General features: G+C 42.4%; 1 protein-coding gene across 1 annotated transcript in view; it reads left to right on the plus strand.

The window, feature by feature from the left end:
• Positions 1 to 3,149: 3,149 nt before the first annotated feature.
• The window catches only part of Ofcc1 (orofacial cleft 1 candidate 1), a 306,918-nt gene continuing 295,318 nt past the window's right edge, over positions 3,150 to 14,749 (plus strand). Inside the window, 3 exon segments of the mRNA XM_039096372.2 lie at positions 3,150 to 3,161; positions 10,700 to 10,766; positions 11,063 to 11,239. Of these exon segments, the coding sequence (XP_038952300.1) occupies positions 3,150 to 3,161; positions 10,700 to 10,766; positions 11,063 to 11,239 (256 nt within the window).

Below are 14,749 nucleotides of genomic sequence, written 5' to 3' on the forward strand. Positions count from 1 at the left end.
ACCACTCCCTATTAGTATCAACAGTGGGGGAGGGAAGCCTAGAACATTAGGTTTTAGGGGAGATATTTACCCAAGTCATGGCTGTCAAATTCAGGTCTTTGAAACCTGTTAATAGGGTTTCAGTTGAAGGGTTTGTACATGTATCTGATAAAGGCAGTTGGCCTTGCTTCTTGTAGGAACTTAAATCATCTCTAGATTTTGTGTTACTTTTTGACCTCAGTTCTTATCAGCTCCATGGAGAGTAACCTAGTCTTCACTCCCTTCCAAGGCCTGTTTCATATGGTTCTTTTCACTTACCCTTCAATATAGATGTAGATGGTCAGAAACTCGGGTAGTATGAACTTGAGAAGTACATCATTGTGGAGTCAGGCCTAGGCTCATCATTCCTTAAGAGTTTCAAATTCAATGCCTGTGGGGTTCAGAAAAGAAGAGGAACGAGCAGAATGTGTCAGTATGTTTGTGTGTATTTTACCTGACTTGTGTCTACTTTTAGTGCCAGGTACAGTGACAGATAGTTTGTGAGCACTCTCTCTGCCTAAGGATCGAGAGAATTTATTTGGCCTGCCTGTGTATAAACAGTATGTGTCTTGTGATAGTTTTGCCCATATTCTATTGTCTTAAAGCTACTCTTTACAGGGACCTATCTACATTTCATTTATATTAACTATGTATCAAGCTCCCAGTACTTTTCTGGTCCTGTCCTGGGCTCTGTGGATACAGCAGTGAATACCAAAAACCCTGTTTGCCCTGTTCGTTCTTAAGGTTCTCTGTTTCAGTGTGTGACCAGCAGTAGAGAGGGAAGGGACTGTCAACCTGGAGTAACTTGCTCTCGAAATTTGCCCACCCCCAGCCCATCAACTGCCAACCGCCATTGTTCACCCTCTGTTGGCAAGCTCTATATATTGCCAGAGGATCAAAATAATGGGATTTTATTTTCAATCTTCTCAGTTTTGAATAAGAGCTCAATATTTAGTAAAAAATAACTATTGTGCAATGTTGAACAAAGCACATTTATAGGCAGGCTCTGGCACGTGACCTCTGTCTAACTCCATTGCTGGTCTGCTTGAGAAGAGAAATTCGATGGAGTGGCAGCAGCCCCTGTGCTCATCCCTCTCTGAAAGCAAGGAGCCAGTTGGCTGAGACTTGGTCATGCCGAGGCTTGATTTGCACCATGAGTTAACAACTCCAGTGAAAGCCACTTGGAAAGCCATCCTTAAAACAAATTTGAAAAGCGACTGTACAAATCAGCTGTGATTATTCAACCTAGACTCCACAGGGTGAAGTGGACAGGTGACTTCCCAGTCGGAGCCACTGCCTTGAAGCTGATAGTCACATTTGAAACTGGCTTTGAAAGAAAAGCAAAATTGGAACCACTCTGGACTGCAAATTGGTGTGTGTCGTTGAAATGGGCTCATTAGTTATTGAGGTAAGGGTTCCCCAAAATGTCCATACTGAGGGTGTGTTTTTGTCCTGTAAATAACAACTTGTTACACTGTATCTGTTTTCACTTCACAAAGCAAGGATCTTTTGGGTAGAGTAGATTTTCTAGATGGATTAGCAAATGCAACGTTTTCTGACTGGCTCCTGATTTAGGTGAGCATTCAGTGGTTAAGCTTTGTGGAGGGTGTGGCAGCTGTGTATTCCCCTCTGACTCACTGACTTTATTACTGACTGGCAAGTCCCGCCCACCGTCTTGTCAACTTGTCACTCATTCCCATTGCCCCCTCCTTTGCTCATGTCCCTTTTGCTCTCCTTTTGTCACCTGACTACGCAGTCTGTCCATCCATTCCCCAAAGTTTTTCAGAGCCATGTGAATCCCTCTCCAGGGGGTGTCACCGAGTCTGTCCTGTTGACCTTCTTTCTTTGCCTTCTGGGACTGTGTGTTCGGCCATTTGATTTTGCCGCAGCTCTTAGCCGCTGAAGGCCCCTCCCTGCTGTTCAGTCAGTGACTGCCCTTTACTCTCAAGGGCTTCAAATCAAACTCCAAGAACGGCATTAGGGACACACTTTTACACACCAGTGTTTCCATCAAGGCTACAATCTTGTCAAAATCTTTTTTCTTTTGCCTCCAAGTCAAGTCGTAGGTTTTCTGATTTTCCTTAGGGTCAAGGTGGGCTACTCTTCTTCAGCCCTAAGATGACATCTGCCCCTGAATTGTGAGGCCTGTGACTCAAACTCCAGTTCACAGAAAACTTGGGAGCCCAGATTCTTTCTTTGCACACATTGCCTTACCCAAGCTTCCAGAAGTCCTCCAGGAGGGATATGCTCCGGGCCACGCCCACTGCTCAGGAGATGAGGAAAAGGCTCGTTCATTTCTTCATGATTGCTCCTTTTAAATGGCATCGTGCTTGTGCTTGTTTCTATGAAGTCACACTTCAGATTCAGATATATACATATATATATATTCATTCATTTGTTAAAATTTCCCATTTATTATAATCAATTGAGCTATTCGAGGGCAATATTTTTGTCCAATGAAGTAACTCAAATAGAGGAACTTGAAGTTGCTAATTTATTAGGAACTTATTATTAGTCATTTATTGCATGACCCCGAGGAGGTTTAAGAGTGTTAAAATCCCATTTCCCCTCATTAAAATTTTAATAATCTGTATCCTTGTTGGATATTTGCAGAGATATCTGGTTGGCTCGAAACACACGTTTATTCTTCATTTTACCAGATTTTTTTGTATTTATGAGTAGTTGCAAAAACTAGATCATTGTTTTTTGTTTTTTTGTTGTTTTTTTTTTTTTTTAAAGATAAACACTCCAACATCTTAGGATGTGACAAGTTTACACTGGGTCTTGAATGAAGAGTAAATTTTTCGACTTTTTTGGGTTGGAAATAGGAAATTTTGATTCTCTGAATTGAGTCTGATTTTTTTTCCCTAGAGCTTGCATTTGTTCAATGTTTTATGAGTGTGTACTGCTTCAAGGTATTAGGAGCCTGACTGAAAGAAGAACCATGCACAAGAAGATTCCAGATCAGATCCCGATGACACTATAATTAGAATTCTTGAAACTATTAATTGGTATCAAAGGTCCACAACTCCAAAATTTCTCCATGTATCTTTTGATCAGGTCAATTTATTCTGGCTTTTTCCCCCCCCTTAGGAACTCGATTTAATCGCCAGGGGCAGGGAGCAGACAACATGGATAAAGAGGTGAGATTCATGTTAACAGTAGTCTCCTTTTTTGATATTTCCCCCTTTAAAGCAGCCTTTTTAGTTTGATTTTTCGTAATATCCATGCCCGGAAAGTACAGGACGGAGCAGAACTCCAGCGTCCTTTGTAGCGCTCAAGAGTAAAGAGAGTGATTAACGAGTCGGGCAAAGAGCACGGTGGCAAAGAGTCCATAGACGTTAAACAAAAGTGCCTTCAGAATTTCAGGATTCCCATGATCCATAAGAGGACCTCACTGCGCCTGTCCACTGTTTCTATTTTTGATTAGATTTATAAACACAGCGCCACATATTTTCATGTGGCTTATCGCCCGGGGGCAGAATTAGATTGACTGCGCTGAAGCTGGGAGGCTGGAGAGTTTTGGGCCAGGGCTGGAGTGAAATAAGTAGCGTAATTGTTTCTGTGGAGCGAACGTGGGACCTCTTCTGCTCTGAATTACACATGGCTCAGCCCTTTGACCTAAGCAGGCTCAGCCATGGCTGGCGCAGCTCCTAAAGTTGCACGGAAGGGTCATCGCCTAGCGAGCCGGAACGTCATCTGTCAGGCGAGATGCCAGCCAAGGACTCTATTCAATTATGCCCCTTCCTGGTGACACACATTTGCTACCACCTCAGCCTCATTTAACCCTGTGTCGTATCCGTTACTGTTGCCTCAGGAAGTGCCAGAGAGGGGCCCTGGTGGATCCGCAGGAGCCGTGGGTCCGTTGAGAGGTCCCCTGCGCTTGGTTTCTCTTTACTACATTTTAGAATGTGCCTAACTTATTCGAATGACAAGAGGAATGTGCTGTTGAACAAATAAAGTTTTGAAAAATATTAATAAGCCGCGCTTGCAATTTTTTTCCCCTCGTGAACTTAATTGAAAGTCCTTCAGAACAGGTGGTAATTCATAGACACAGCCCTTGGAATAATCGAGGCTCGAAGAGACAGAACTTGGAGAGAAAGGCTACCCCCTGACCATTTGGCAGTGGCAGAGAACTCACGTTCCACAGACTTTACAATGAGTTGGATAAATGGCGTCTACCTAGATGGAATTCTGTAGTCAAATATCTGCATTCCGTTTAATTTTTCTCAGTAAGCCAAATTTCCAAAGACACCTTTAAGCAAGGTTCACATTCAGACATTTGTTATTTCTAAACTTAGTTCTGTCTCCGAAACAAGGCTGAACGTTTCAAAGTTACTTCCTTTCATTGCTAATTTTTATAAGCAAACATCTCCATAACTCTTTCATAGCTCTGATGGCTTGGAAATCATTCAGCGAAGCCTCAGTTCTAAGTTAGATGGCATTTAAACATTCCCTTAGAGAGTGCATAATGTCACTCCTTAAAACTTGTATTAACTTAATCTAGGGTCTTTGACACAAGGAAATGGAGAAGCCGCTATCGGATCAGTCACAAAAGAATCAAAACCATAAGCTCCCCTCCCTCATAGCCTGAACCCCTCCCCCTTCCCGTCCGTCCTCCCTCCCCGCCCCCCTCATGATAGTCTCATTAGCCTGCACTACTGTTGTCCCCCCACCCTGATCTGACCCAGAGTGCTCAGAGCAGACAGGTGCAAATTGCAAGCCTTTCACTGTGGCGGCTTTCCTTTAAATTGACAAAGTAATCGAGCCCTGGGAACCAAACAGGTTCACCGGGAGGAGGGACAGACCAGCTGGCTAGGGAGTGTTCAACAGAGTGATCTGCTAAATTGTACCTCCCTGCCACTTGCTAGGGAAGGGCCCTCCAGTGCACTTCCTCTCTGCCTTTTTTTCTTACTGAGGGGAAAGTCCTGCCTGAAGCCTGCTCTGGCTCTCGCTCTGATGTGCTGTAAAAGCCAAGGTGGATGACACCTGATCTTTGTCGTCACTTCCTGTCTCCCTCGCAGCCCCCTTGCAATTCAGCATGGTTAGCTTCCAGGAGCCGGACCAGATTGAGAATGCTTCTGTCCAGGTCTTTTTTGTCTGACTCACATGAAGCACCGAGCAGTGAAACAACAGAGTGCTCCCCTCACCTGCACCCCCAGCTCCCAACCAGATGAATCTGCTAAGCTTGGCTGTTGAAAACCAACACTCATTCTACGAATAATACCCAAGTTCATTTCATGGAAGAGACAGGCCACGCCAGCCTCGGTAGGAATCAAAGGCACGCATTTTTTTGAGAAGGGACTGGGGACCCTGTCATCCCGAAGTGGCTTCTCTTCGTGACTACCCAGTGTGCCCTAGAACTGTTGCATGCAAGAAGCCATTGGAGCTCTGAGGCCTCTCTGACTTCCTCGGGACTGTGGGATCTGCCCATGTGGATAAGGGTAGCGAGACAACTTGTTTACAGCTGGACAGAAAACAGCCAGACACAAATGAGGGCTGACGGTTTCATAGAGCAGGCTGGCTGCTCCCAGATGCAATGTGACTGCCCTGAACTGAGCGATGATCCGTACAGTATGCAGAATTCTCTCTCTGGCTGGTCTGTGCCCACCAGCCTTGAAAAGTCCTCCTCGCACGCCACAACCTCGGCCGAGTGCAACCAGAGCTGAGCAGCAGCACCTCCGGATGGATTCACTCCGGGACGGATTCCTTCCGACAACAATCACATTCTTTTACAAACTTACGCATTTCGCTTGTCACTGGTTATAAATGAGTTTGTTGTTGCTCACGTTGGCTCACTCCACGAGAGATTTCCTTTCCAGTTGAGAGTGCAGGCATCAGAACGGATTTGGTGCTCTTTCATGAAAAGAAAGAAGATATTATGGGAAACTTGTCACTTTTTCAAATTTTCAGGTGGTGTTCTTTTTTTCCCCCACTTTGTAGAGATCAAAAAAAAAATCATTGTTTCTAAAATGAAGCATTTCTTTTTTTTTTTTTTTTTTTTTGGTTCTTTTTTTTCGGAGCTGGGGACCGAACCCAGGGCCTTGCGCTTCCTAGGTAAGCGCTCTACCACTGAGCTAAATCCCCAGCTAAAATGAAGCATTTCTAAAATAAAAGATAAATCGATTTGTTTTTACTTAAGAATATACATGACAGAAATGTGTTACAAGGCGAGCGCTTTGGAGATCTAGGTGACATTGTGCTTATGGCTCGCCCTACAATATGTAACACCATCACAGTGTATGTAACACCACAGTGTCATGCAACACGACAGCATGTATGTAACACCATAATATGTATGCAACATGACAGCATGTAACACTATCAGGGTATGAATGTAACATCACAGCATGTCTGTAATACCAGCACAGTATGTATGTAACACTATCATAGTATGTATGTAATACCACAGCATGTATGTAATAACATAGTATGTACATAATAACACAGGATGTATATAACATCATCACAGTATGTATGCAACACCATTGTATGTATGTAACAACACGGGATGTATGTAACAGCACAGCATGTATGTAACACCATCACAGTATGTATGCAACACCATAGTATGTACATAACAACACAGGATGTATGTAACAACACAAGTTGTATGTTAACAACACAGGATGTATGTAACAGTGCAGGATGTATGCAATAGCACAGTATGGAATACCATCCTAGCACATATGTAACACCACAGCGTGTAACAGCACAGTATGTATATAACAGCACACAATGTATGTAGCACCACGCTCGGTTCCCTTAAACATTTGAGAAGACCGGTCTCATTGCTAGCTTTTCACACCTCAATAAAAACAGGTTAATATACAAAATGAGAAACTGCTCATCCTGATTGGATGTAAAAAGCCACGTTGCATTTCAGCACCAATTTGAACACAAAGGAGGGAGACCAGCCTAGGCTATAATCACTGGAGATTTAGTTCAGATTCCTCGACGATTTTGTTTTTCTTCAAAACTTCATTGCTGTCAGGGAAAAGCAGGGCGGTAACTGTGTCTTGTTCCTTTCATTTATTTGAGTTTTGAAACGCACTGTGGATTACTTAGTAAGTTTAAGAGAAGCTGTTTAAAATGATACCATTTCCCTAAATGGTAATGGGTGGGACTTCGATGAGAGACGGCTGGCATTCCAGGAGCTACTGAGATAGAAATCCCTCCAGGAGAGAGGTCTGAACTGAGAAAGGGTGGAGACAAACACAGTTCACGCCACATAGAGGTGCCCATGTGTAAAGGAGAGAAAAGTCAGGAAATTGGTGGAGAGAAGTCGGAAATCACTCTTCATTTCCTTTTAAACATGTGTTAGCAGCTAAGAGGTCACAGAATACAAAATGTCACTCCGTAACCCTCCCAGGGGACCTGTCTGGGGGAGGCGGGTGCAACCAGACATCGAATCCCTTTCTAACACGTGAACTTGACAGAAGATCTTTGAGCCCTTTCTAACGTCCGAGAGCAAGCGTGTGATTTCATTTGAAGTTCTTCGGAACGAAACGAGGCCTATCCATCGGGCCACATCCTTCTATTTAAAAGCGCGTTTAACTCAATTGGAAAGGGACTAAAGTGCCAGATTTACTGAACCGTGTCAAGAAAACCAGTACCTGCTGCTGTCTCGGATGAGGGCTGTGAAAAAGAAATCACACTTCAACCTTGTTCTTAACGAAATGTCAGAACACATTGCGAACTACGTTTCTAGGAGTTTACCTAGTTTTTAACGAATATGGTCTACTGCTTTATAATTAAAAGAGAAGCGATGTCAGTTGTGTCACTTATATTTTAATCTGTAGAATGCTATCTTTATTTTATTGTTGATGATGATGATGATGATGATGATGATGATGTGTGGCTGTGCTTATATGTGTGTTTACCAGGGTACACATGTGGAAGTCAGAAGGCAAATTTGTGGTGTTAATTCTCTCCTTCCCCTTTTTTGTGTGTTCCTGGGTCACCAGGTTTGCGCGGCCTGGGACTTCCTGCCAAGCCATCTCACACTCCCAGCCTGTGCTGATACTCAACTACAGTTCCGTTCATCTAAACAATTTGCAGGATCTGTACCAGATTCCATGACAACCCCACGGATGCTGTATACATCTAAACAGAGCAACTATGCCAAATGCACCACAGACTCTGTGGATGTAAATAAGAAATATTAGGAATTCAGAATCTCTTTTTTTCCCCCCCGGAGCTGAGGACTGAACCCAGGGCCTTGTGCTTGCTAGGCAAGCGCTCTACCACTGAGCTAAATCCGCAACCCCCAGAATCTTTTTAAAAAGGTTCACCCTTCTTTTTAAATCGAGAAATCGAGCGCGGGCACGTGCACATGTGTGTGTGTGTGTGTGTGTGTGTGTGTGTGTGTGTGTGTCTGTGTGTGTGTCTGTGTGTGTGTCTGTGTGTGTGTGTTAGGTGCTCAAGGAGTCTAGAACATAGGATCCTCTGGAGCTGAAGTTTCAGGAGGTTTAAACCATCTGCCATAGTATTAGGGGCTGAACTTGGATGCTTTGGAAGCACGGCCTGTTTTCTTAACTGCGGGGTCATATCTCTAGCCCTGGGAAATTCAGAATTCTTAAACTGAGAGGAAAAGAAAACCTTAAAAGCTACTGAACTTTAAGCAAGATATGACCTGAATTTTTTTTAAGGGATAAATTGTCATAGTTGTCAAAGGTTCTTAAAGATGTTCGACACAGAGTCTTGAAGTGTTCCAAGCTTGTCTGGAACTTGCCAGATAGCTCAGTTTGGTTTCAAATTTGACATCCCCCTGTCTTAACCTCCAGAGTATTGGGATTTCCGGTGTACACAAGAGCTTTTAACTCTTTCTTTAACACAAGGCCTTACTTTCTTTGAACTTATAAAAACAATCCTCCTGCCTCAGCCCCCTTCTCTCAAGTGTTGGGATTGTAAGACTGTGTCAACATGCCCAGCTTCTCTAAGTACCTTTGGAATAGACTTATTTCCATCTACAGTTCAGTTTCTAGTATATGAAATAACTGGAACACTGTATGGTAGACATGTTTTTGCAAAGGGAAGGTTCTTGGAAAACAAGGCCTTGAATTTTAGTTGACTTAAGACCTATCAATTTAAGAACTTTTTGTTGTTGTTTTTTTTTTGTTTGTTTGTTTGTTTGGGACACACTGTATGATAATTTAATTGCTCCGCCATGCTGTAAGACTGCTGGAAGTATTTTTGGAAGAAGTCAGACTTACTGTAGAAATTGCAACTAAGAATTGGCACACTAGAACCTTCATCATCAGGGACTCAGAGTGGACAAGGTGTTGTTCGCCATTTTGAATATCTTCCTCAGACGCATCGTCACAGGCTGACTAAGATGTAGTCAGTGTTTTTGCTTGGAGATAAGATGTCTGAGAAGGAGCATCCTTCCTGTCAGGATGGACTGTCTGAGGTAGAGCTTCTTTTCCACCATTTGCTGTTCCTGCAGACTTCCACTTTTGTGCTGTTTCACTTCTTATTAACTTGAGTTTTATCCTTTGTCTGAATTTGTGTATTTCTAATGAAGTTTTTTAAAAATTGAACTTGACAGTTAACCGAGGATTCATTTGGAACTTATAAGAGTATAGACGCTCTAATCATATTTCTGGCTATGCATTTCCATTTCTGACCATTCGTTATGCATACTAGTATTAATGGGCTTCTCAGACATATAACGAATTTCAGTTTTCCCTGGTGTGGCACCTCATGAAATCTTGGAGGCTCCTATAGGCTATGACTCTTGGCGTCTGGCAGCATCTCGCCTGCTACTGCAATTTATCAAGGTTGGATTGTGTATGTTCATGATAGTATTTAAATCAATAATTACTTCACATATTGGACGCCAGCAGTTTAAAACAAATGTGGTTGCAACCAAGAGCAAACATGCAGCACATGCAAGCTGTCACATGTGTGTGTGTGTGTGTGTGTGTGAGAGAGAGAGAGAGAGACAGAGAGAGAGACAGAGAGAGACAGAGACAGAGACAGAGAGACAGAGAGATGTTTCTGTTCATGTGTATCTGTGTGGGTACATGTGTACCATGGCATGTGTGTGGATATCAGACATATAGGGCCTTTCCTCCCACCTTGAGGTATAGGGTCTCTTGTTGCTTGTTACTGTATAGGCCAAGGTAGCTGGCCCAGGCCCTTTAGGAACTCTTCTTTCTATGTCTCTCATGTACTATAGGAACACTCAAAGACATGCAGTACCTTTGGTTGATGTACATTCTAAGGATCCGAATGCAGGTCCTCATGTATGTTGGGCAAGCACTCTAACCACTGATCAATCCCACCAGGCCACATGCAGACTTTCTACAAGATAATTTTGTTCTACCAAAATGAGATTGTATCTCAGCCCAGTCTGAACGAATGCAAGTTGAACTGTGCAAGTTTTCTAGTGTTCTTAATTTGTTGAGGGCTCTTTGTATTAATTAAAAATGATAAAAAACAAAGTATTTTAATGTGACCTTCATTTGGCATTTGTATTAACTTTTCTTATCCTATTTTATTTAATTCTTCCACTTCTGATGTTCAATTAGTGTTTGACCCCTTTAGGAGAGATGTAAATTAAATGACATTTCAATGCCATCCGCCATCCCATATTTAAGATACTGTGTTAGTTGTGGATCATAAATGATGATCTTCATTCTTTAGCTAATTTATTCATTTAACAATTTCCCTCCAGAAGTTTCAGCAGAAGGCTGTGAAGCAAACTAAGCAGAAGAAATCCACGTCGGCTGAATTTCTGATGGGTGAGCCTTGCTTGATGAGTTATTGCTCATAATTTGTGTAAGGATTAATTAACTAATTACAGACAAATGGCTGAGGGCGAAATTTTGCTCTAGCTTGTCAGGGTGCAATTTGTAATTATTTTAATCATTTATTCTTTTTTTTAAGAGTTAATTTTAACCTAATTCTGTTTTGGTGACATTTGAGGACGATACACTTGAGTCTTTCCGCACAAGAATTACCGAGAGTAATTTTCTGCTTAGCACTGGAATCCATCAGCCTTATTGTGTGATCTTCTGACCTCCTTGTTTTGCTCTAGTTAAAGAACACACAGAAGCTACGGAAGGGGCCGGCAATCCAGGTTTTAACATGAGCAGCCCAGAACTCTCGGCACATCAGACTCCAAAAGAGAAAGTTATTAGACGCGACGTGCCTGATCACACCCTCGCGGCTCATCAACAAAAACCCAGGCTGCCAGCCTCAGCAGGACCCAAAGGTGTGACTTCGGTCCCAATTATGCTCACACTTGGTGACGCTTACTGCTCTTCTCATCCGACCTGGGCATCCTGAACAGGAACCTGGCATTCCATTCAAGCATGCCCGTACAGCTTCTGAGGAAGATTTGATTGGGGAAAGGGGAGGGGGGCGGGTGATGCGGTTGAGGACCTGTGCAGTCATTGGGTACAGGTGATACACAGCTTTGTGGGTCAAGGATGTAAAGGAATGAATTCACTCTACTTTGGGCGGTTGGAATGAAGAAGTCCTGAGATGCCAGAGTGCTAAGACTCCTGGCTATGTTGTTGCAGACAGGGCCTTGACGGTTGACACTGTTGCTTCATAGAATGTCACCAGGCTAATATAGTCCAGAACTAGGTTGATATTTTATTTTGGGCTTCAGACTGTAGCTCTTCCTCCTTTTAGGTGAATCATATTTTCCATATAGTTTCTAGAAACCCATGCAAGAGTTTACAAATAAATTAAGAAATAATATTTTAATATTTAGAATCCCCTTGTAGTAATTTACTTGCAAAGAAAACCTTCTTTATTCTCTGGCTGAGGGGACTCTCTGATCATGAATCCTATCACTGCCTATGGAAGAAAATCTCTTTATAGTCTCTTTGGCAATACCTGTAGCTGCTCTTCCTGCCCTGGGAGCTGCATTTCCTCTAAGCTCAGGTGAGTCTCTACCTACAAAGAAAGACGCCATTAAAACTTGCTGTCTTTGCTCTCCTCTTCACCCTGAACAAGCCGGAAGACATCAGAATTTAATGACCAAATAGCTTTCTGAGGGGAAACTCTGAAGTAAATGAAGCATGAGCTGGCGCAGATGTGCTCTCGGCTGGTCCCACTTAGCAGGATCATCACGATTCCCACCTGTACAGAGCAGGCTCTCCACATCCCAGTAGGTTAGCTTGTGATTTTTAACTCCCGAGGCTTAGTGAAAATTCTGCCAACTTAGCGGTTGCTACCCTCTGCATTCACATCATATCATCTATGTTCACGTCAAACAGCTTTCGTTTGACATTTCTTTTCGTTGCATGCTATATATACAAGTGCTTTTCTTGGAAGTTTGTGGCCCAGTGAGAGGATGGATGGCTAGCAACAGTGTACATCCATGACTATCTATGATATATGAGCCATACGTTGGCCACTTTGTGCACAGCATATCCTTTAGTGTCACAAATCTCAGGAGTTATGTAACAGAAAACAAATTCAGCGGTGCAATTGAGGCAACCCTAACAGTGATCAAGACCCTGTAACTCCTAAGCTGCTGTTTTTAGTTAATATCTAAAAGTCACTCAATAGCATGTCTATGTTTCAAGCATTGAAAGAGAAGGCTGAGTAGAGGTAGTTAGACATGCTACTTCTGTTCTTGTGTCTTTTGTTGGAAATTAGCTCCCTGGCCACAGGTAGATGTAAGAGACTCTAGGAGATGTTGTCATTAGCAAGGAGCCAAGTGTCATGCTGAAATTGGAACTCGGCTGCTAAAGAAGAATGTATTGCATACAGGAGTTAACTGGCAGATCTTCTCCTAGGTCCATCTGGCTACTATCTGTATTTTATAAACAAGGGAGGACGATGTATTTTGGCTCATGATATCGGAGATTTATGTCCATGGTTATGACTTGTATTGCCTTGAGCCTGGGCCAGAACAGGACATTATTGTGAGAGAATGTGGCACAAACTCAATGTGGCAAAGAAGCAAATGGAGGGAAGAAAGGGGGATAAAGGAAGAGGAGGAGAAGAAGAAAAAGGGGAAGAGGGACAATATAAATAGATGATGTCTGTATCTATATCTATATCTATCTTTCTGTAGATAGATATGTAGCTAGCTAGCTAGCTAACTAGATAGATAGATAGATAGATAGATAGATAGATAGATAGATAGATGATAGATCAAACAGATGTCTGATCACCACAAATAAGGTACCCACAACTTGCCAAAATAATGATAACAGTAAAATCCTATTTGGTAGAGCATGTTTCTTGGGGTTATGTAAAGGCTTATGAGTGCGGAGTTACAGGAACAGATGACTCAAAGCTATCTGCCTCTCTGAAAAGCCCAGACCAACATGGATGACAAGTCATAAAAATTCCATCTCTGGAGCTCCCTGCAGTATATGCAGCTTCACAGGTTGGAGATCCTCCTCCAGGGGGTCCTGCACAGTAGGGAGTCTCTTCTATCCAGCAATTGTTTATTGTTCTTGTAACCTAGCTCTGGGACATTGTGATTACTGTCAATTTCAGGAACTTCCTGAGACTTGAGAGATGCTTACTTCCCACATCTCATTAGCCTCCCTTTTCCCTCCAGGAGGGAATATTTCAATTTGGAAGAAGTTGCTACCCAATTCAGAAACAGGTAAATATGTACTTCAGGTAAAAAGTGCATATTGTCGGCAAGCATTAGCCAAAAGAAAAGAACTATAGATAGTATGCTACCAACCCACAAACAATGTGAAATGTCCAGTATTTTGTGTTTTTTCTTTGGCAAAGAGTATGTATATAATTTCAATCTTAACACTCGCCAGTCCCCATTTTCAATTCTTTGGGAATCGTCCATGGACTGAGTATCTCTCTCAGAGAGATAAGAATGGGTATGGGAAGTAGTCATTTTCATGAGTGATAGTTGGCCTGATTCTGGAAAACAGAGCAAATCTATAACCCAAAGTAAAGCCAGGTGGAAGCAACCAAAGATGAAAAGAGTTTTATGTGGGAATCCAGGAAATGTTTAGCATGTGTACCAATCTTGTCAGACAGTGAAATAGAGAGGGGTTTACACGTCTGTCCTGGAACACAGCCAACTTAGAAAAAGTACATTTGATGCATCGCTCCCCCACTTTGGGAGAGCCTCTAAAAATTCAATTGCAAATGAGATGTGCGATTTTATGGTCTGTGAACAAGGAAGAATATTTTAAATATGTGAATTTAGAAACTGCCAGAGAGCATAGAACACAGCGTTCCCTTTTTAAACAACTTTAAGAACATTCAGACCGTCTGCCAATGCGATTACTTAGACAAGGAAAAGAGCCATCCGTTCCTCCCATGATATTGTAATTAGCACAAACTGTCATCTGACGAGTACATATCAGCACACTCGCCCCTTAAAGATGCATTTTAAAGGAAACCATTGTAAATGATGGCCAAATTCCAGTGCTACTTATTTATATGGGCTATCTCAAGGACGAATAAAATTATTAGATTAAAAATAGTGTCTGAGAGAGAAAGTCTAGAAGAGGGGTTTTCTAAAAATAAACTTTATATAAGAAAAGATCTTAAGTTCATTGTGATTTGAACCCAGAAGCAGAGTCAAAGAGCAACGAGTGAGGACACATCTGCTGCCATTGTTCGAATGGGAATGGCCCCTAGAGGTTCATATGTTCAAATATGTTGATGCCTGATTGATGGAAATGTTTGAAAGAAATTAGGAGGTATAGACTTATTGGAGAAGTTGTGTCACTGAGAGTGGGCTTTGGGGTTTCAAAGGCCCATTCTCTTCCCAGTTAGC

The sequence above is a fragment of the Rattus norvegicus genome, chromosome 17 (genome assembly GCF_036323735.1).
Source record: "Rattus norvegicus strain BN/NHsdMcwi chromosome 17, GRCr8, whole genome shotgun sequence".
Lineage (NCBI taxonomy): Eukaryota > Metazoa > Chordata > Mammalia > Rodentia > Muridae > Rattus > Rattus norvegicus.